Source organism: Rattus norvegicus, chromosome 7 (assembly GCF_036323735.1).
Source record: "Rattus norvegicus strain BN/NHsdMcwi chromosome 7, GRCr8, whole genome shotgun sequence".
Lineage (NCBI taxonomy): Eukaryota > Metazoa > Chordata > Mammalia > Rodentia > Muridae > Rattus > Rattus norvegicus.
Window position 1 is genome coordinate 135,287,641 of NC_086025.1, and position 14,510 is coordinate 135,302,150.

Here is a 14,510-nt window from a genome sequence, read left to right on the forward strand (position 1 = left end):
GAGGGGCGGGGCTGCCGCGCCCCCGTCACGTGACGGGGCTATCATGGCGGCGGCCACGAGCCAGCCCGGCTCCCGGAAGCAGGCTGTGAGGGGCGGGCGCGCTGCTGGAACCCGAGCGGAGCCGGAGCTAGTGCGGGGAGGGCTGCCCGGCGGCCTGGAGCCGGACGTGTCCGGAGCGTCCCCGCAGACCGGGGCAGCAGGTGAGACGGGGGCCAGGCGAGGCGCGATCTGGTGAGGGGACGCTCGGCTGAGGCTAGGGGGCGCAGGGGGGTCAACCGTGACCCAGAGTCGGGGAACCTGCTGTGCGTGCGCGTGACCGCGAAGCAGTGGAGAGGCCGACGCGGGAGGAAGGGATGCTCGGGAATAGATGTGGATACTTTAAGCTCCAAAACTGGCGTTTTCTGTGATGATGGGAGGTACAAGAAGCCTGCAGAACCTATCATGGAGAAGGGCAGTAGCCCCTTTCGAACCTGCGGGACCGGGATTACTGAAAGGAGTCCCCCTTGCTGTACCAGGCAAGGGTGGGGCGAGTGCTCTGGCCTCTCCCCACAGTCACCCTCACCTGCCCCACAGAGTCCTAGGAGACAACCACTCCTCCCACCCACCCAACTGGTCCCTCCAGTCCCAACTCTGGGGGAGAGAAATTGACAGTGCAGTTGGGTGGAGTTGCCTTCTGCTTAGACACCCAACCCCTTGACTGTGCTATCTGGATTATGGATGTGACTATGACCACCGTTCTCTCTCCAGGTCGTCCGGGGGCCCACCATGCTGGTGACTGCCTATTTGTCTTTTGTGGGCCTCCTGGCCTCCTGCCTGGGCCTGGAGCTGTCAAGATGCAGAGCCAGGCCCCCTGGAAGAGCTTGCAGCAACCCCTCCTTCCTTCAGTTTCAACTAGATTTCTATCAAGTCTACTTTCTGGCCCTGGCAGCGGACTGGCTCCAAGCCCCCTACCTGTATAAACTCTATCAGCATTACCACTTCCTGGAGGGTCAGATTGCTATCCTCTACGTCTGTGGCCTGGCTTCCACGGTCCTCTTTGGCCTAGTGGCCTCATCCCTTGTGGACTGGCTGGGTCGTAAGAAGTCCTGTGTCCTTTTCTCCCTCACTTACTCTCTATGTTGCATAACCAAGCTCTCTCAAGACTACTTTGTGCTGCTGGTGGGCCGAGCCCTTGGTGGGCTGTCGACCGCTCTCCTCTTCTCAGCCTTCGAGGCCTGGTACATCCATGAGCACGTGGAAAGACATGACTTCCCTGCCGAGTGGATCCCAGCCACCTTCGCCCGAGCCGCCTTCTGGAACCATGTGCTGGCTGTGGCAGCAGGTGTGGCAGCCGAGGCTGTGGCTAGTTGGATGGGTCTGGGGCCTGTAGCACCCTATGTGGCTGCCATCCCTCTTCTGGCTCTGGCTGGGGCCTTGGCCCTTCGAAACTGGGGAGAGAATTATGACCGTCAGCGTGCCTTCTCCAAGACCTGTGCCGGAGGCCTGCGCTGCCTCCTGTCCGACCGCCGGGTGTTGCTGCTGGGTGTCATACAAGCCCTGTTTGAGAGTGTCATCTTCATCTTTGTCTTCCTCTGGACACCTGTGCTGGACCCACACGGGGCCCCGCTGGGCATTGTGTTCTCCAGCTTCATGGCTGCCAGCCTTCTGGGTTCTTCCTTGTACCGCATCGCTACCTCCAAGAGGTACCACCTTCAACCCATGCACCTACTTTCCCTCGCTGTCCTCATTGTTGTATTCTCTCTCTTCATGTTGACTTTCTCTACCAGCCCAGGCCAAGAAAACCCCGTGGAATCCTTTATCGCTTTTTTACTTATCGAGTTGGCCTGCGGGCTCTACTTTCCCAGCATGAGCTTCCTGCGGAGGAAAGTGATCCCCGAGACGGAGCAGGCCGGTGTTCTCAATTGGTTCCGAGTGCCCCTGCATTTACTGGCCTGTCTGGGGCTCCTGGTCCTCCATGACAGCGATCGGAAGACGGGCACCAGGAATATGTTCAGCATCTGCTCGGCCGTCATGGTGACGACTCTGCTGGCCGTGGCAGGACTCTTCACAGTCGTGAGACACGACGCTGAGTTGCGGGTGCCCTCGCCCACCGGGGAGCCCTATGCCCCTGAGCTTTGATTCTCCAGGACGAGGGGTCTGAGATGGGCTCTGGAACCCCACCTACCCACCTGTGACTCACTTTGTGACTCTGTCCTGCAGCCCCTCTTGCCAGTGCTTTGTATTGGGAAGGACATGGGGGCGACAGACTGGAAAGGTGCCAAAGGCTGACTATGTACTTCCCTTTCTCCTTGCTGTGTAAAAATAAACACTTTTAATGGATTCCAGTTACTTGTCCTCTCCTGTACCCACCTCAGTTTCTAGTGAGGGGGCAACTGGAGATTTTTGAGGTACAGGTGGGTTTATTGGCAAATGCTATTTCTTTTTTTTTTCTTTTTCTTTTTCTTTTTTTCGGAGCTGGGGACCAAACCCAGGGCCTTGCGCTTGCTAGGCAAGCGCTCTACCACTGAACTAAATCCCCAATCCCCTCTTTTTTCTTTTTTTAAAGATTTATTTACTTGTTTTATGTAAGTTCACAGTCGTCTTAAAACACACCAGAAGAGGGTGACAGATTCCATCACAGATGGTTGTGAGCCACCATGTGGTTGCTGGGAATTGAACTCAGGACCTCTGGAAGAACAGTCGGTGCTCCTGACCGCCAAGCCATCTCTCCAACCCCAGCAAATACTATTTCTTTCTTTTTTTTTTTTTAAAAGATTTATTTTATGTATATGAGTACACTGTCGTTGTCTTCAGACACACCAGAAGAGGGCACCGGACTCCATTACAGATGGTTGTGAGCCACCATGGGGTTGCTGGGAATTGGACTCAGGACCTCTGGAAGAGCAGTCCGTGCTCTTAGCCACTGAGCCATCTCTCCAGCCCGCAAATACTATTTCTAATGTCTCCAAATTAAATGTCTCCAGCCAAACTGAGAGCTGTGAAATATGCCAATCAACAGAACTGGGTAGAAAGATTCAGAGGCTACTAAGTCCTTACTCTTGATTAAGACAGTTACCCTCTTCAGTTGTCCAGCAAAACCCTCAGTCCACATGCAGGGGAAAGATGGTCTCTTGGAGTTGGGGTTGCAGTCGGGACCCTCACTCAATTCGTTAACATGTGTTGAGATCCGACCTCTTCTGATCCTCGTGATTATGCAGTAAGTGCTTCTAACCACTGAGCCATCTCTCCATGAAAGGGGGAAAGTGATCTTAGAGCATGTGGCCAGTGCCCAGTATACCAGACCATTGAACAAAGATTCCAGAGGTTTAGGCTGCTACCCCGTCATGGTAAACAAAAGCCTTTCCTGTAGGAATGAGCTTGCTGTTCTGAACATTCGAGCTCCTCTGCTTTCTGCCTTTGTGCCCCATTTGTCCAGAGCCATCTGAGCCTACTGGGTCCTGAGTCCCTTCAAGAAACATAAGGGCTGCCAAGAAGAGTGGTAAGGAGTGAGGAACTGAGACATCTTGTCTGTACCTGATTCTTCCCCACCCAGCCTAGGTGAAGGCTAGCAAGTCATCGGGGCAGGAAACTGTACCAGTGGGAACGCCAGTTTTGTGGGCCCCGCCCTGCCTCACCCCTGATTGTATCTGTCTTTCCTCCTCCCAACAGAATCTGGGCTTCTCTAGGGAATTCAAGCCTGCTCTAAGAAGGGTTAGGGTGAAGGACAGTGGCACTAGGGTGTGTCCTGGAATGTGCTTGAGGTGGGCACGGGGGTGGGGTAAGAGAACCCACCTGTTCTGAAAGGAACTAACTACCTTTCCTTGGGTCTCAGGAGAATTCAGGATGTTCCAGGTCCTCTAGGTACCGGCCTGTGTGAAAAGAGCGTCGTAAGCTAGGGGAGGAGTTTCTGCACCAGGGTATTGGGGAAGTGGAACGCAGTCTCAAGTGTGCACTCAGCAGAAGGCAGTGTCTCCCCCACCCAGGCAGTGGAAGTTGAGGATAAGTACAAAAACAGGTATCATTCTTCTCCCTCCCTCATCTCAAGGCAAAAACAAAGTCTGTTGCAATCATTTAACTTCCTCTTTCTACCACGTTGAGCTAGACGGAGATGCGTTTTATAGTTATCTGTGGACATTCCGGCTTTTCCTATCTTGTAATCTCTTGAGAGCAGGAGGCTCTTTCACTTGATCCTCCCCACATGTGTATAACAAGCCGATGCCTAGTGCATGTCTGGAGAAGAAACAGCCTACCTCCCATCTACATAGTCAAGAATCACCCATGCAGAGGCCGATTAGAATAGAAGCGACTCTAGAGCCCAGTTGGTGACCTGGCTTTGTTGTTGGTGGTGGTTTCTGTTTTCATGACAGGGTCTCACTATGTAGTTTTTGGTTGGCCTGAAACTGGCGCTGTAGACCAGCCTGGCCATGAAGACTCAGAGGCCTGCCTGCCTCGCTTCCTGGGAAACTGGAGTTACAGACTCTATGCCTAACTAGTGACTTGTTTTGTAGATGACAGTAGCGTTTACTGCTGGGGATGGGGCTCATATTTTTAAATGATAAGGAAGTAGGGTGGAAGGAAGACTTAGGAAGTTCCTTTTCCCTGATGAGCTGGCTTCGAAGGGTCAGATAAGAGTAGGGTGTATTCTTTCCCGTCTGACGGTCGGAAGCTCTGGAAGGCAGTTTAAGGTCCTTATCACTGTAAGCATTTTTTTTTTTTAAGGCCTAGAGGAAAAATGCATGCAAAGGTTATTCCTTGGCTTAAAATCAAGTGGCAAACGAATGGTAAACAGACTAGACCTACCTCTCGCTGCCAAGCTGTGACCCTTCTCTGACACACAGTACTCATGGTTTAGTCTCTAGCCTTGCTTGCTCTGCCCCAGGAGCTAGACCAGGGTGAGAGCAGTAGGCTCTGCAGTCCATCTGTGGGTGACAGTTCGTGTGGTTCAATGAGAGGCTGACTCCTGCACATAGGCGCTGTATTGAGCCTGCACAGTCAACTCAGTTATCCTTTGCATGTTCACACCTGTGTTCCTAGCCCTTGGGAGGCTGAGCTGTACAATCAAGATTACAAAGTCGGGCTGGAGAGATGGGTTAAGAGCACTGACTGCTCCTCCTAGAAGTCCTGAGTTCAGTTCCCAGCTACCACATGGTGACTCACAACCATCTGTAATGGGATCTGATGCCCTCTTCCGCTATGTCTGAAGAGAGTGACAGTGTACACGCATAAATCAAACAAACAAGCAAAAAAAGAAAAAAAAAAAAAAAGCTGGGCAGTGGTGGTGTGTGTCTTCAATCCCACCACTTGGGAAGCAGAGGCAGGAAGATCTCTAAGTTCAAGGCTAGCCTGGTTTACAGAGTGAGTTCCAGGACAGCCAGGAGTATACAGAGAAACCCTGTCTCAAAAAAACCAACAAACAAGCTCTTTGTTCTTGGATTCACTGCTCTTCCTCTCTTCCTTGCCCATTCTCTTCCCTCCAAGTGCCCATGGCCGGCCTCCTTTCTTCTCTATTCTTCTTCTCTCATTAAACCTCTCCAGGTGGGAAAAACAACAGCAACAACAACAAACAAGAGAGAAGGAGGAAGAAGAGGAGGAGGAGGAAGAGGAGGAGGAGAAAATAGCATCCAGCCTCAGCTGCCTGGTTCAAATCTGGCTCCTCCACTCTCCACCTCAGTTTCCCTATCTGTGTAATGGGAAGGACAGCATGGTTATTTCTACCCTATAGGAGGGCTCTTGGGAAGATTAAACATTACTGCGTTTAAGTCCTCGTAATAGTACTTGGCCCACATTTTAAGTGCTGCATAAGTGTTTGATTTATCTTTTTCGATGCGGGAGACTGAACCCCGGGGCGTCGTCACAAGTACGGACACCCGGGACAAGCGCCCTGCTAGTGAACTGCACCCCCAGCCTCGGCTGTTTGTTTTTACGTCTTAGTTCTTGACTCTTCTAATACAGCTGCCTTTATCAGGCTTTGGGGATGAGAGCGATCTGATGGGGCCGTGGGGGAAGCAGAGCTTTTCAGCAGCACATCCCAATGGATGGGGGATTCCCAGCAGTGTTTACTCTTCGTTCTGGCCCAGATGGACGGATCAGGCTGTCCAAGTGACCTTCTGCTTTGGGTGTGTGTGCGCAGATGAACTGTCAGTATATTCCACTTGAAATCCTTTCCTCTTCCTCAAGTGGGAAGGTCAGTTTGGGGTCAGACTTGATAGAGAGCACAATCTTTCCTCAAGAGCTCCTGGTCCTGTCCATCCATCCAGGAACAGTTCTCTGTGGCTTTCAAATGGTCCCGGGGAGAGAAGAGAAGCCCCCATAGAACCTAACAGACACAGACAGAGGGCTGGGTGCGAGGAAATACTGGTCCTAAGGCCTGGCTGGCAGTCTTCTTGGAGAGGGGGTGTGTGTTCCATGCCCTAACCCAATTCCTTCCTCCCTCCCATCTCTCTCCTTTTTCCTCCGTTTCTCTGTTTTGTTGTTGGTTGGGGCTGGGTCTCACTTTGTAGACCAGGCTGGTCTTGAACTTACAGAGCTCCACCTGCATCTGCCTCCCAAGTGTTAGAACTAAAGGTATTGGACATTCGCCATTAATTCCAGTACTTGGGAGGCAGAAGCACTAGATCTTTGAGTTTGAGGCCAGCCTGGTCTACAAAGTAAGTTGGAGGACAGCCAGGACTGCACAAAGAAACCCTATCTCCGGGCTGGGGGTTTAGCTCAGTGGTAGAGCGCTTGCCTAGGAAGCGCAAGGCCCTGGGTTCGGTCCCCAGCTCCGAAAAAAAGAACCAAAAAAAAAAAAAAAAAAAAAGAAACCCTATCTCAAAATACAAACAAACAAACAAACAACAACAGAAGGTGTGCTTCATCACGACAGGCATACATCCTAGGTAGCAAAGAATGATATTAAACTTTTAAAAATTGGTTTATTTTATTTATTTTGTATGTGACGTGTGTGTGGCAGGGTGAGGCTGCCATAGTATGACTGGGAAGGTCAGAGGATATAAACCTCAGGTTATCTGTTTGGCAGCAGGTACCTCTCTACCCGTGGAGCAATCTCTCTGACTTAACCTTAAAGTCTTTTTTTTTTTTTTCTTTTTTTTTCAGAGCTGGGGACTGAACCCAGGGCCTTGCGCTTCCTAGGCAAGCGCTCTACCACTGAGCTAAATCCCCAACCCCAGTATTTTTATTCTATGGTTCTAAAGAAACATGGTAACAGACAATAATAAAGTGTGTTTAGTGCACCCTGGTAGACTGCTTGCTTCTTATGAGCAGTCTGGACGTGTGGGCTCCGTCCCGGGTACTACAAAAAGAAGAGAATGAGAAGGATGTGGTGAAACCTGTAATCCCGGCACTTAGGAGGCAGAGACAGGAGGATCACATTTGAGGCCATCCTGGGCTACGTACTGTTTCAGGATATCCTGGGCTATAGAAATAGAATGAGGTCTAAACTGAAAAGCACCACACACCTTTCATCCCAGCACTGGGGAGGCAAAGGCAAGCAGATGAGGGAGTTCGAGGCCAGTCTGGTCTATGGAGTGATTAGCCAGGGCTATATAGAGAAATTTTGTTTCAAAACTAACAAACAAACAAATCCCCAAAGGCTAAATGTAGCACACACCTGTAGTCTTAGTTCTTGGAAGGCTGAAGCAGGAGATCAAGACTTTAAGGTTAAGGGGTTGGGGATTTAGCTCATGTCTGTCGTAACTCTGCTGGGCAGTCGAGGGACATGCATTTAACCCCAGCACTGTGGAGGCAAAGTTGGGCAGATCTTTTCAGTTTGAGGCCACACTGGCTTACTTCAAGAGTGAGTACCAGGGCAGCCAGGAGTATATAGAGAAACATTTTCTTTAATTGTTTTTTTAAAAAGAGTTACTTATTATTTTATGTATAAGTACACTGTCAGTGCCTTCAGACACACCAGAAGAGGGCATTGGCATTTAATTGGATCCCATTAAAGATGGTTGTGAGCCACCATGTGGTTGCTGGGGATTGAACCTGGAACCTCTGGAAGAGCATCCAGTGCTCTTAACCACTGAGCCATCTCTCTAGCCCCCTATTTAAAAAAAAAATTTTTTTTTTTTTTGGTTCTTTTTTTCGGAGCTGGGGACCAAACCCAGGGCCTTGCGCTTCCTAGGTAAGCGCTCTACCACTGAGCTAAATCCCCAGCCCCTAAAAAAAATTTTTTTAAACTGTATTTAAGGGGCTGGAGTGGATGGCTCAAGGGTTACAAGCACTGGCTGCACTGCTCTTTCACATGACCAGGGCTCAATTTCTAGCACCTGCATGGTGGCTAACAACTGTCTAACTCTAATTCCAAGGGATCTGACATTCTCACATAGACACGCATGCAGGCAAAACACCAATGCACATGAAAATAAATGTTTTTAGTGTATTTACACGTGTTTAGATTTGTCTAAAAAGTATTTATTTTATGTATGAATGCTCTATCTGTATGTGTACCTGCAAGCCAGAAGAGGGCAGCAGATCCCAGTATAGATGCTTATGAACCAACATATGGTTGCTGGCAATTGAACCTCTGGAAGAGCAGATGATGCGCTTAACCACTGAACCATCTCTCCAGCCCTATTCATTTTATCTTTAATGTGTATTGAGTATATGTATGTTTACCACTGGTGTGCCTGGTGCCCAAGTAGGTGAAAAGAGGTTGTCAAACCTCTCGGGAGAGGAGTTACAGACAGTTGTGAGCTGCCGTGTAGGTGATAGGAACTGAATTTAGGTCCTCTGGAAGAGAAGCAAATGCTCATAATTGCTGTCGTTATCATCACATAACTGGGTATGTGGTCAGCTTGATCCTGCTGGGTCAGCCTATTCTTCTGACTGGCAGGCATGGAACAAAGGGACAACAGCTATACTAGCCGGGCAGGCCTCAACATGTATGAGGGTGTCAGATCCCCCTAAACTGGAGTTACAGTTGTGAGCTGCCACATGCCCGCTGGGAATTGAACCCTGGTCTCCGGAGGAGCAGCCAAGGTTAATTGCTGAGTCATCTGTCCAGCCCCCCACATGCCTTTTTCAAAAGATTGGATCTCATGTAGCCTAGACTGGCTTTTAATTCACTGTATCATAAGGATGACCTTGAACTTCTGATCCTTCTGCCTCTATCTCCCAAGTGCTGGGATTGTGGACATTTGAGGTATTTCCTGTTTTATGTAGTACTGGGAACTGAATCCAGGGCTTTGTGCATGCTAGCCTCAACTGAGCTATGGTTCAATTGACAAGCTTTTTGTAACTTGAGGTTCAAACCATGACCATATTCTAAATAGATATGCCCGACCACTGAGGGGCACTCTTAGTCCTAACACTGTTTTTCACTAAGTGACACATACCTTTAATCCTAGCCCTGGAGTTGGGGTTATAGAGGCAGAAGGATCTCTGAGTTCCAGGCCAACCAGGGATACACAGTGGGACCCTGTCTCAAAAGCAAAATGTAAAAGCAGCTGTTCAAGGACTGTAAATTACTGTCATGGTCACCAAGGTCGTCTTCTTCTTCTCCTTCTTCTTCTTCTTCTTCTTCTTCTTCTTCTTCTTCTTCTTCTTCTTCTTCTGCTGCTGCTGCTGCTGCTGCTGCTGCTGCCGCTGCTATTAGATTTATTTATTTATTTAAGAAGGGAAAAGGGCATCAGATCCCATTACAGATGGTTGTGAGTCATCATGTAGTTGCTGGGATTTGAACTCAGGACCTCTGGAAGAGCATTCAGTGCTCTTAGCCACCGAGCCATCTTTTCAGCCCCATGGGTCCCAGTTAAAATGGAGATGTAGGGGCTGGAGAGATGGCTCAGCGGTTAAGAGCACCCGACTGGGGCTGGGATTTAGCTCAGTGGTAGAGCGCTTACCTAGGAAGCGCAAGGCCCTGGGTTCGGTCCCCAGCTCCGAAAAAAAGAACCAAAAAAAAAAAAAAAAAAAAAAAAAAAAAAGCACCCGACTGCTCTTCCAGAGGTCATGAGTTCAATTCCCAGCAACCACATGGTGGCTCACAACCATCTGTAATGAGATCCGATGCCCTCTTCTGGTATATCTGAAGACAGCTACAGTGAACTTATATATAATAAATAAATACATCTTTAAAAAAAAAAATGGAGATGTAGGATCTGGAGAGAAGGTTCAGTGTACCCATTCACAAGAAGGCTCACAATTCCTGTAATGTTAGTTACAAGTGAAGCAATCCCACTCCCACGGTCTTCTTGGGCACCAGACATGTATGTGCTACATATATACACATACAAGCAATCATACATAACCATAAAATAAGTCTTTAAAAACACAGATGGGGGCTGGAGAGATGGCTCAGTGGTTAAGAGCACTGACTGGTCTTCCAGAGGTCCTGAGTTCAATTCCCAGCAACCACATGGTGGCTCACAACCATCTGTAATGGGATCTGACGCCCTCTTCTGGTGTGTTTGAAGACAGTGTACTTATATATAATAAATTAATCTTTTTTTAAAAATTTATTTGTCTGCTTTATTTATATGAGTACACTGTAGCTGTCCTCAGACACACCAGAAGAGGGCATCAGATCCTATTACAGATGGTTGTGAGCCACCATGTGGTTGCTGGGAATTGAACTCAGGACCTCTGGAAGAGCAACCAGTGCTCTTCACCACTGAGCCCATAAATAAATCTTAAAAAAAAAAAAACAACCCATAGATGGAGGATGGGCATGGTGGCACACACCTCTAATCCCAGCACTCGAGGGGCAGAGGCAGACAGATCTCTGTGAGTTCCAAGACAGCCAGGGCTATGCAGAAAAACTCTATCAAAAAATTCACCCCACCCCCCAAAAATAAAATAAATCCAAAGATTTATTAAAAACATTTTTATGTTGGAAATTTGAAGTATAGCTAAGTGGTAGAGGGTTTGCCTAGCATGAGCAATGCCCTAGGTTTAACCCATAGCACTGCAAATAAATATTAATAAATTAATTAATTCTGTAATTAACTGATTCTATAATTAAACTAAGTGTGGCACTCCAGGACGGTAATCACAGTACTTAGGAGGCGGAGACAAGAGCATCAGGAGTTTAAGTTCAGCCTCTAGGATAGCCTAGGTACATGAGACCCTACCTTCAAAACAAAACAAAACAAAGAAATCTGGGCTGGAGAGATGGCTCAGTGGTTAAGAGAACTCTTCCAGAGGTTCTGAGTTCAGTTCCCAGCAACCACATGGTGGCTCACAACCATCTGTAATGGGATCTTTTTTTTTTTTTTTTTGGTTCTTTTTTTTTCCGGAGCTGGGGACCGAGCCCAGGGCCTTGTGCTTCCTAGGTAAGCGCTCTACCACTGAGCTAAATCCCCAGCCCCTCTGTAATGGGATCTTATGCCCTCTTCTGGTATGTCTGCAGACAGTGACAGTGTACTTCTATAGAATAAATAAATAAATCTTTAAAAAAAAGAAAACAAAGACATCTCTGTATCTTAGAGTATCTATTGCTGCAACAAAACGCCATGACCTAAAAGCAAGCTGGGGAGAAAAGGGTTTATTTGGGGATGGCACCACTCACTATAGGCTGGGTCGTCCTCTATTGATCACGAATGCTTTATAGCTGGATCTCATGAAGGCATTTCCTCAATTTCCTCAACTGTGGCTCTTTCTTCTCTGATGGCTTTAGCGTGGGTCAAGTTGACACACACACAAAAAAAAAAACAGGCAGTACATGTGGGTCTTATCCCTAAGACATTATATATACATGTGTGTATGTGTATATATGTATATGTGCACACACATTATATGTGTCTGTGTGTATATATACACATGTACACATGCATGTTCAAGTATGTATTTGAATGTGTAAATGTTACATATGTTTCTACACACATACACACACACATATTTATTTCTGTACACACACACACAAAAAAAACCTTCCACAAATGAAATCCAAAGCACTCTCAGGGTCTTCATTATAGGATGTAACCCTTAGCTGATTGTGGTGTTGGGGCACTCCTTTAACATCCTTTAACATCAGCGCTTGGGAGGCAGAGGCAAAGGGATCTCTGTGATTTTGTGTCCAGCCTGGTCTATAGAGCAAGTTCTAGGATAGCCAGGACTACACAGAGAGACCCTGTCTCAACAGAACAAAACAACACAAGAAAGGATGTAACCCTAATTATCTCTAAGAATCCCTAATTATAATCATACATCCCTAACTATTTCTAATACATTTGACTCAACCTGTAACCCTAGGACTCCTCCCCCTTTTAAAAACATTTAAGCGTATGCGTGTTCCTGAATGTACACATACATATGACATGAGTTGACAAGCCCGAGAGGGTCAGAAGGGGTGTCAAAGTAGAGATGGTTTGAGCTGCCATACGGGTGCTAGGAACTGGATCCTCTACAGGAACAGACTGGGCCTTCTCTCCAGATTCCCCCCTCCCCCTTTTTGAGATAGGGTTATCTCAGTGTACTTTTATGTAGCTTTGGCCAGTCTGGAACTCATTATGTAGACCCTGGCCTCAAACTCAGAGACACTATTGGCTTCTTCCTGCCGAGAGCTGGGAGTCTGTACGCCCTTTTTACAGAGACTGAGCAAATGAATCTGGCTTCACTGCCCAGTCTCAAGTTCAAAGTTCATTCCCCTCTCTATGCTGCCTCTTTTATACATTCAGTATTCAGATGTAAGATTAAACTACATGACTTAGGGCTGGTAAGATGGCTCAGAAGTTAAGGATTCGTGCCACCAAGCCTGATGACCTGAGTTCAATCTCCAGAACCCACATGGTTGAGGGAGAACAGACTTCTTCAAGTTGGGAGCTGTTCTCTGACCTCCACAGGTACCCGTACATGACCCTATGAATACATACACAATAAATAAATCACATGAGTCAAGTTTTATCAGGTACATTTTTTTTGTTGTGTTTTTGAGATAAGGCCTGTCTAGAAGGTCCTGGCTGACCTGATACTTGCTCTGTAAACCAGGCAGGCCTCTCAGTAACAGAGATGTACTTGTGTCTGCCTCCAGGGTGCTGGGCTTAAAGGCTGGGCTTCAAGCCGCCACACCTGGCTTTGTTTTGAGACCAGGCTTCTAAGAATTCACTGGCCTTGAACTTGGTAAGTAACCACATATGACCTTGAACCCCTGATTAACTTCTCTCTCGGTCTCTCGAGTGTTGGATCCCATATTCCTGACTTGCACCCAGCTTTCGGTAAAGACCGTGTGAATAAGCTAGGTATTGTGGTGTAAGAGGAGATCAACGCTTCGACCATTGATGTCTTCATCCTCCTTTCTCCTAGGTCCTTTACCCTACGAGGGGTATCCTGGAAATGTCTAATCACTACTGATCGGTCTACTGTGGTACTGATTCCTAGAACCCTGGGCCTTGTGCACACTAGGCATCTGCTTTAACCCCTGAGCTATATCTACAGCCCTCTCACTTTTTATTTTTGTTTGTTTATTTTAAAAGGCCTCTTTCTTTTTTTTTTTATGAGTTATTTTCCTGCATGGCTATGTGACCCTATGTGTCTGGTGCCGGAAGGGGTCAGAAGAAGACATAATGATCCCTAGAGGATGTGAGCCACCCTGTGGGTGCTGGGAACCAAACCTGGATCCTCGGCAAATTTTTATTTTGAAATGGTTTAAATGGCCCATGTTAGCCTTGAACTCCCTCTGTGGTTCACTCTTTGAACCTGAGATCTTCTTGCTTCAGGCTTCCCAATACCTGGGATTATAGCCTTGGGTTAACAGGCCCACCTTGTAACAAGTATTGTTCGTTTTAAAAATTGATTTGATATACTTATATGTGTAGGTGTTTTGTCTCTACATATGCCTGGGTACCATGTGTGTGTCTGGTACCCTAATGGACCAGATCCCTGGAACTGGAGTTTCAGAGACCTGTGAGCCACCATGTGGGAAGAGCAGTCTTGGCTGTTTACCATTGAACTATCTTTTCAACCCTCCCCCCCCCTTTAGAACGTTGTTTGGTTTTTTTTTTTTTTTTTTGTTTTTTTGTTTTTTTGTTTTTTTTTGAGACGAGATCTCACTAGACAACCCAGGCTGGCTTTGAACTCCAAGCATTTTTTTTCTGGTCCAGGAGTTAGGCCAACTGCTTAGTAGGCAGACAGATAGGGAACGGGGCCATGGCTAGGAAATAGAGGTGGTGAGTTTCTAAGATGGTCACTTCTTCCTCAAACCCCTGACTTGAGAGAAAAGCTCAGCATCTTTAGTGTCTGCATTAAATATCACCATTCCCACGTTGAATTTTTCTTGTGGGGGAGATGTCGTTTTCTTTCCTCTTATTCCCTTCCCTTCCTCCTTCTCCTCCTTTTACTTTCTTTTCTTCTTCTCTTTTATTATCTTTGCTACCAGAATCTTAGCCCTTGAGAGTTCCACGTTGGGGCTGGAGAGATGGCTCAGTGGTTAAGGGCACTGACTGCTCTTCCAGACGTCCCGAGTTCAGTTCCCAGAAACCCCATGGTGGCTCACAACCATCTGTAATGGGAATCCGATGCCCTCTTCTGGTGTGTCTGAAGACAGCGACAGTGTACTCATATACATGAAATAAATAAATCTTTAAAAAAAAAAA

At 47.5% G+C, this 14,510-nt stretch overlaps 1 protein-coding gene across 1 annotated transcript; it reads left to right on the forward strand.

The window, feature by feature from the left end:
* The first annotated feature begins 42 nt into the window (after nucleotides 1-42).
* Mfsd5 (major facilitator superfamily domain containing 5) lies at nucleotides 43-2,324 on the forward strand. The gene is made up of 2 exons (NM_001126282.1): nucleotides 43-200; nucleotides 748-2,324. Exon 2 carries the CDS (start codon nucleotides 766-768, stop codon nucleotides 2,116-2,118), a length of 1,353 nt encoding a protein of 450 aa, NP_001119754.1. The 5' UTR covers nucleotides 43-200; nucleotides 748-765; the 3' UTR covers nucleotides 2,119-2,324.
* The last annotated feature ends 12,186 nt before the right edge of the window (nucleotides 2,325-14,510 follow it).

What these genes read in the sequence shown, in the direction of transcription:
- Mfsd5 (NM_001126282.1), top strand. Translation starts at nt 766, where the DNA reads ATGCTGGTGACTGCCTATTTGTCTTTTGTGGGCCTCCTGGCCTCCTGC.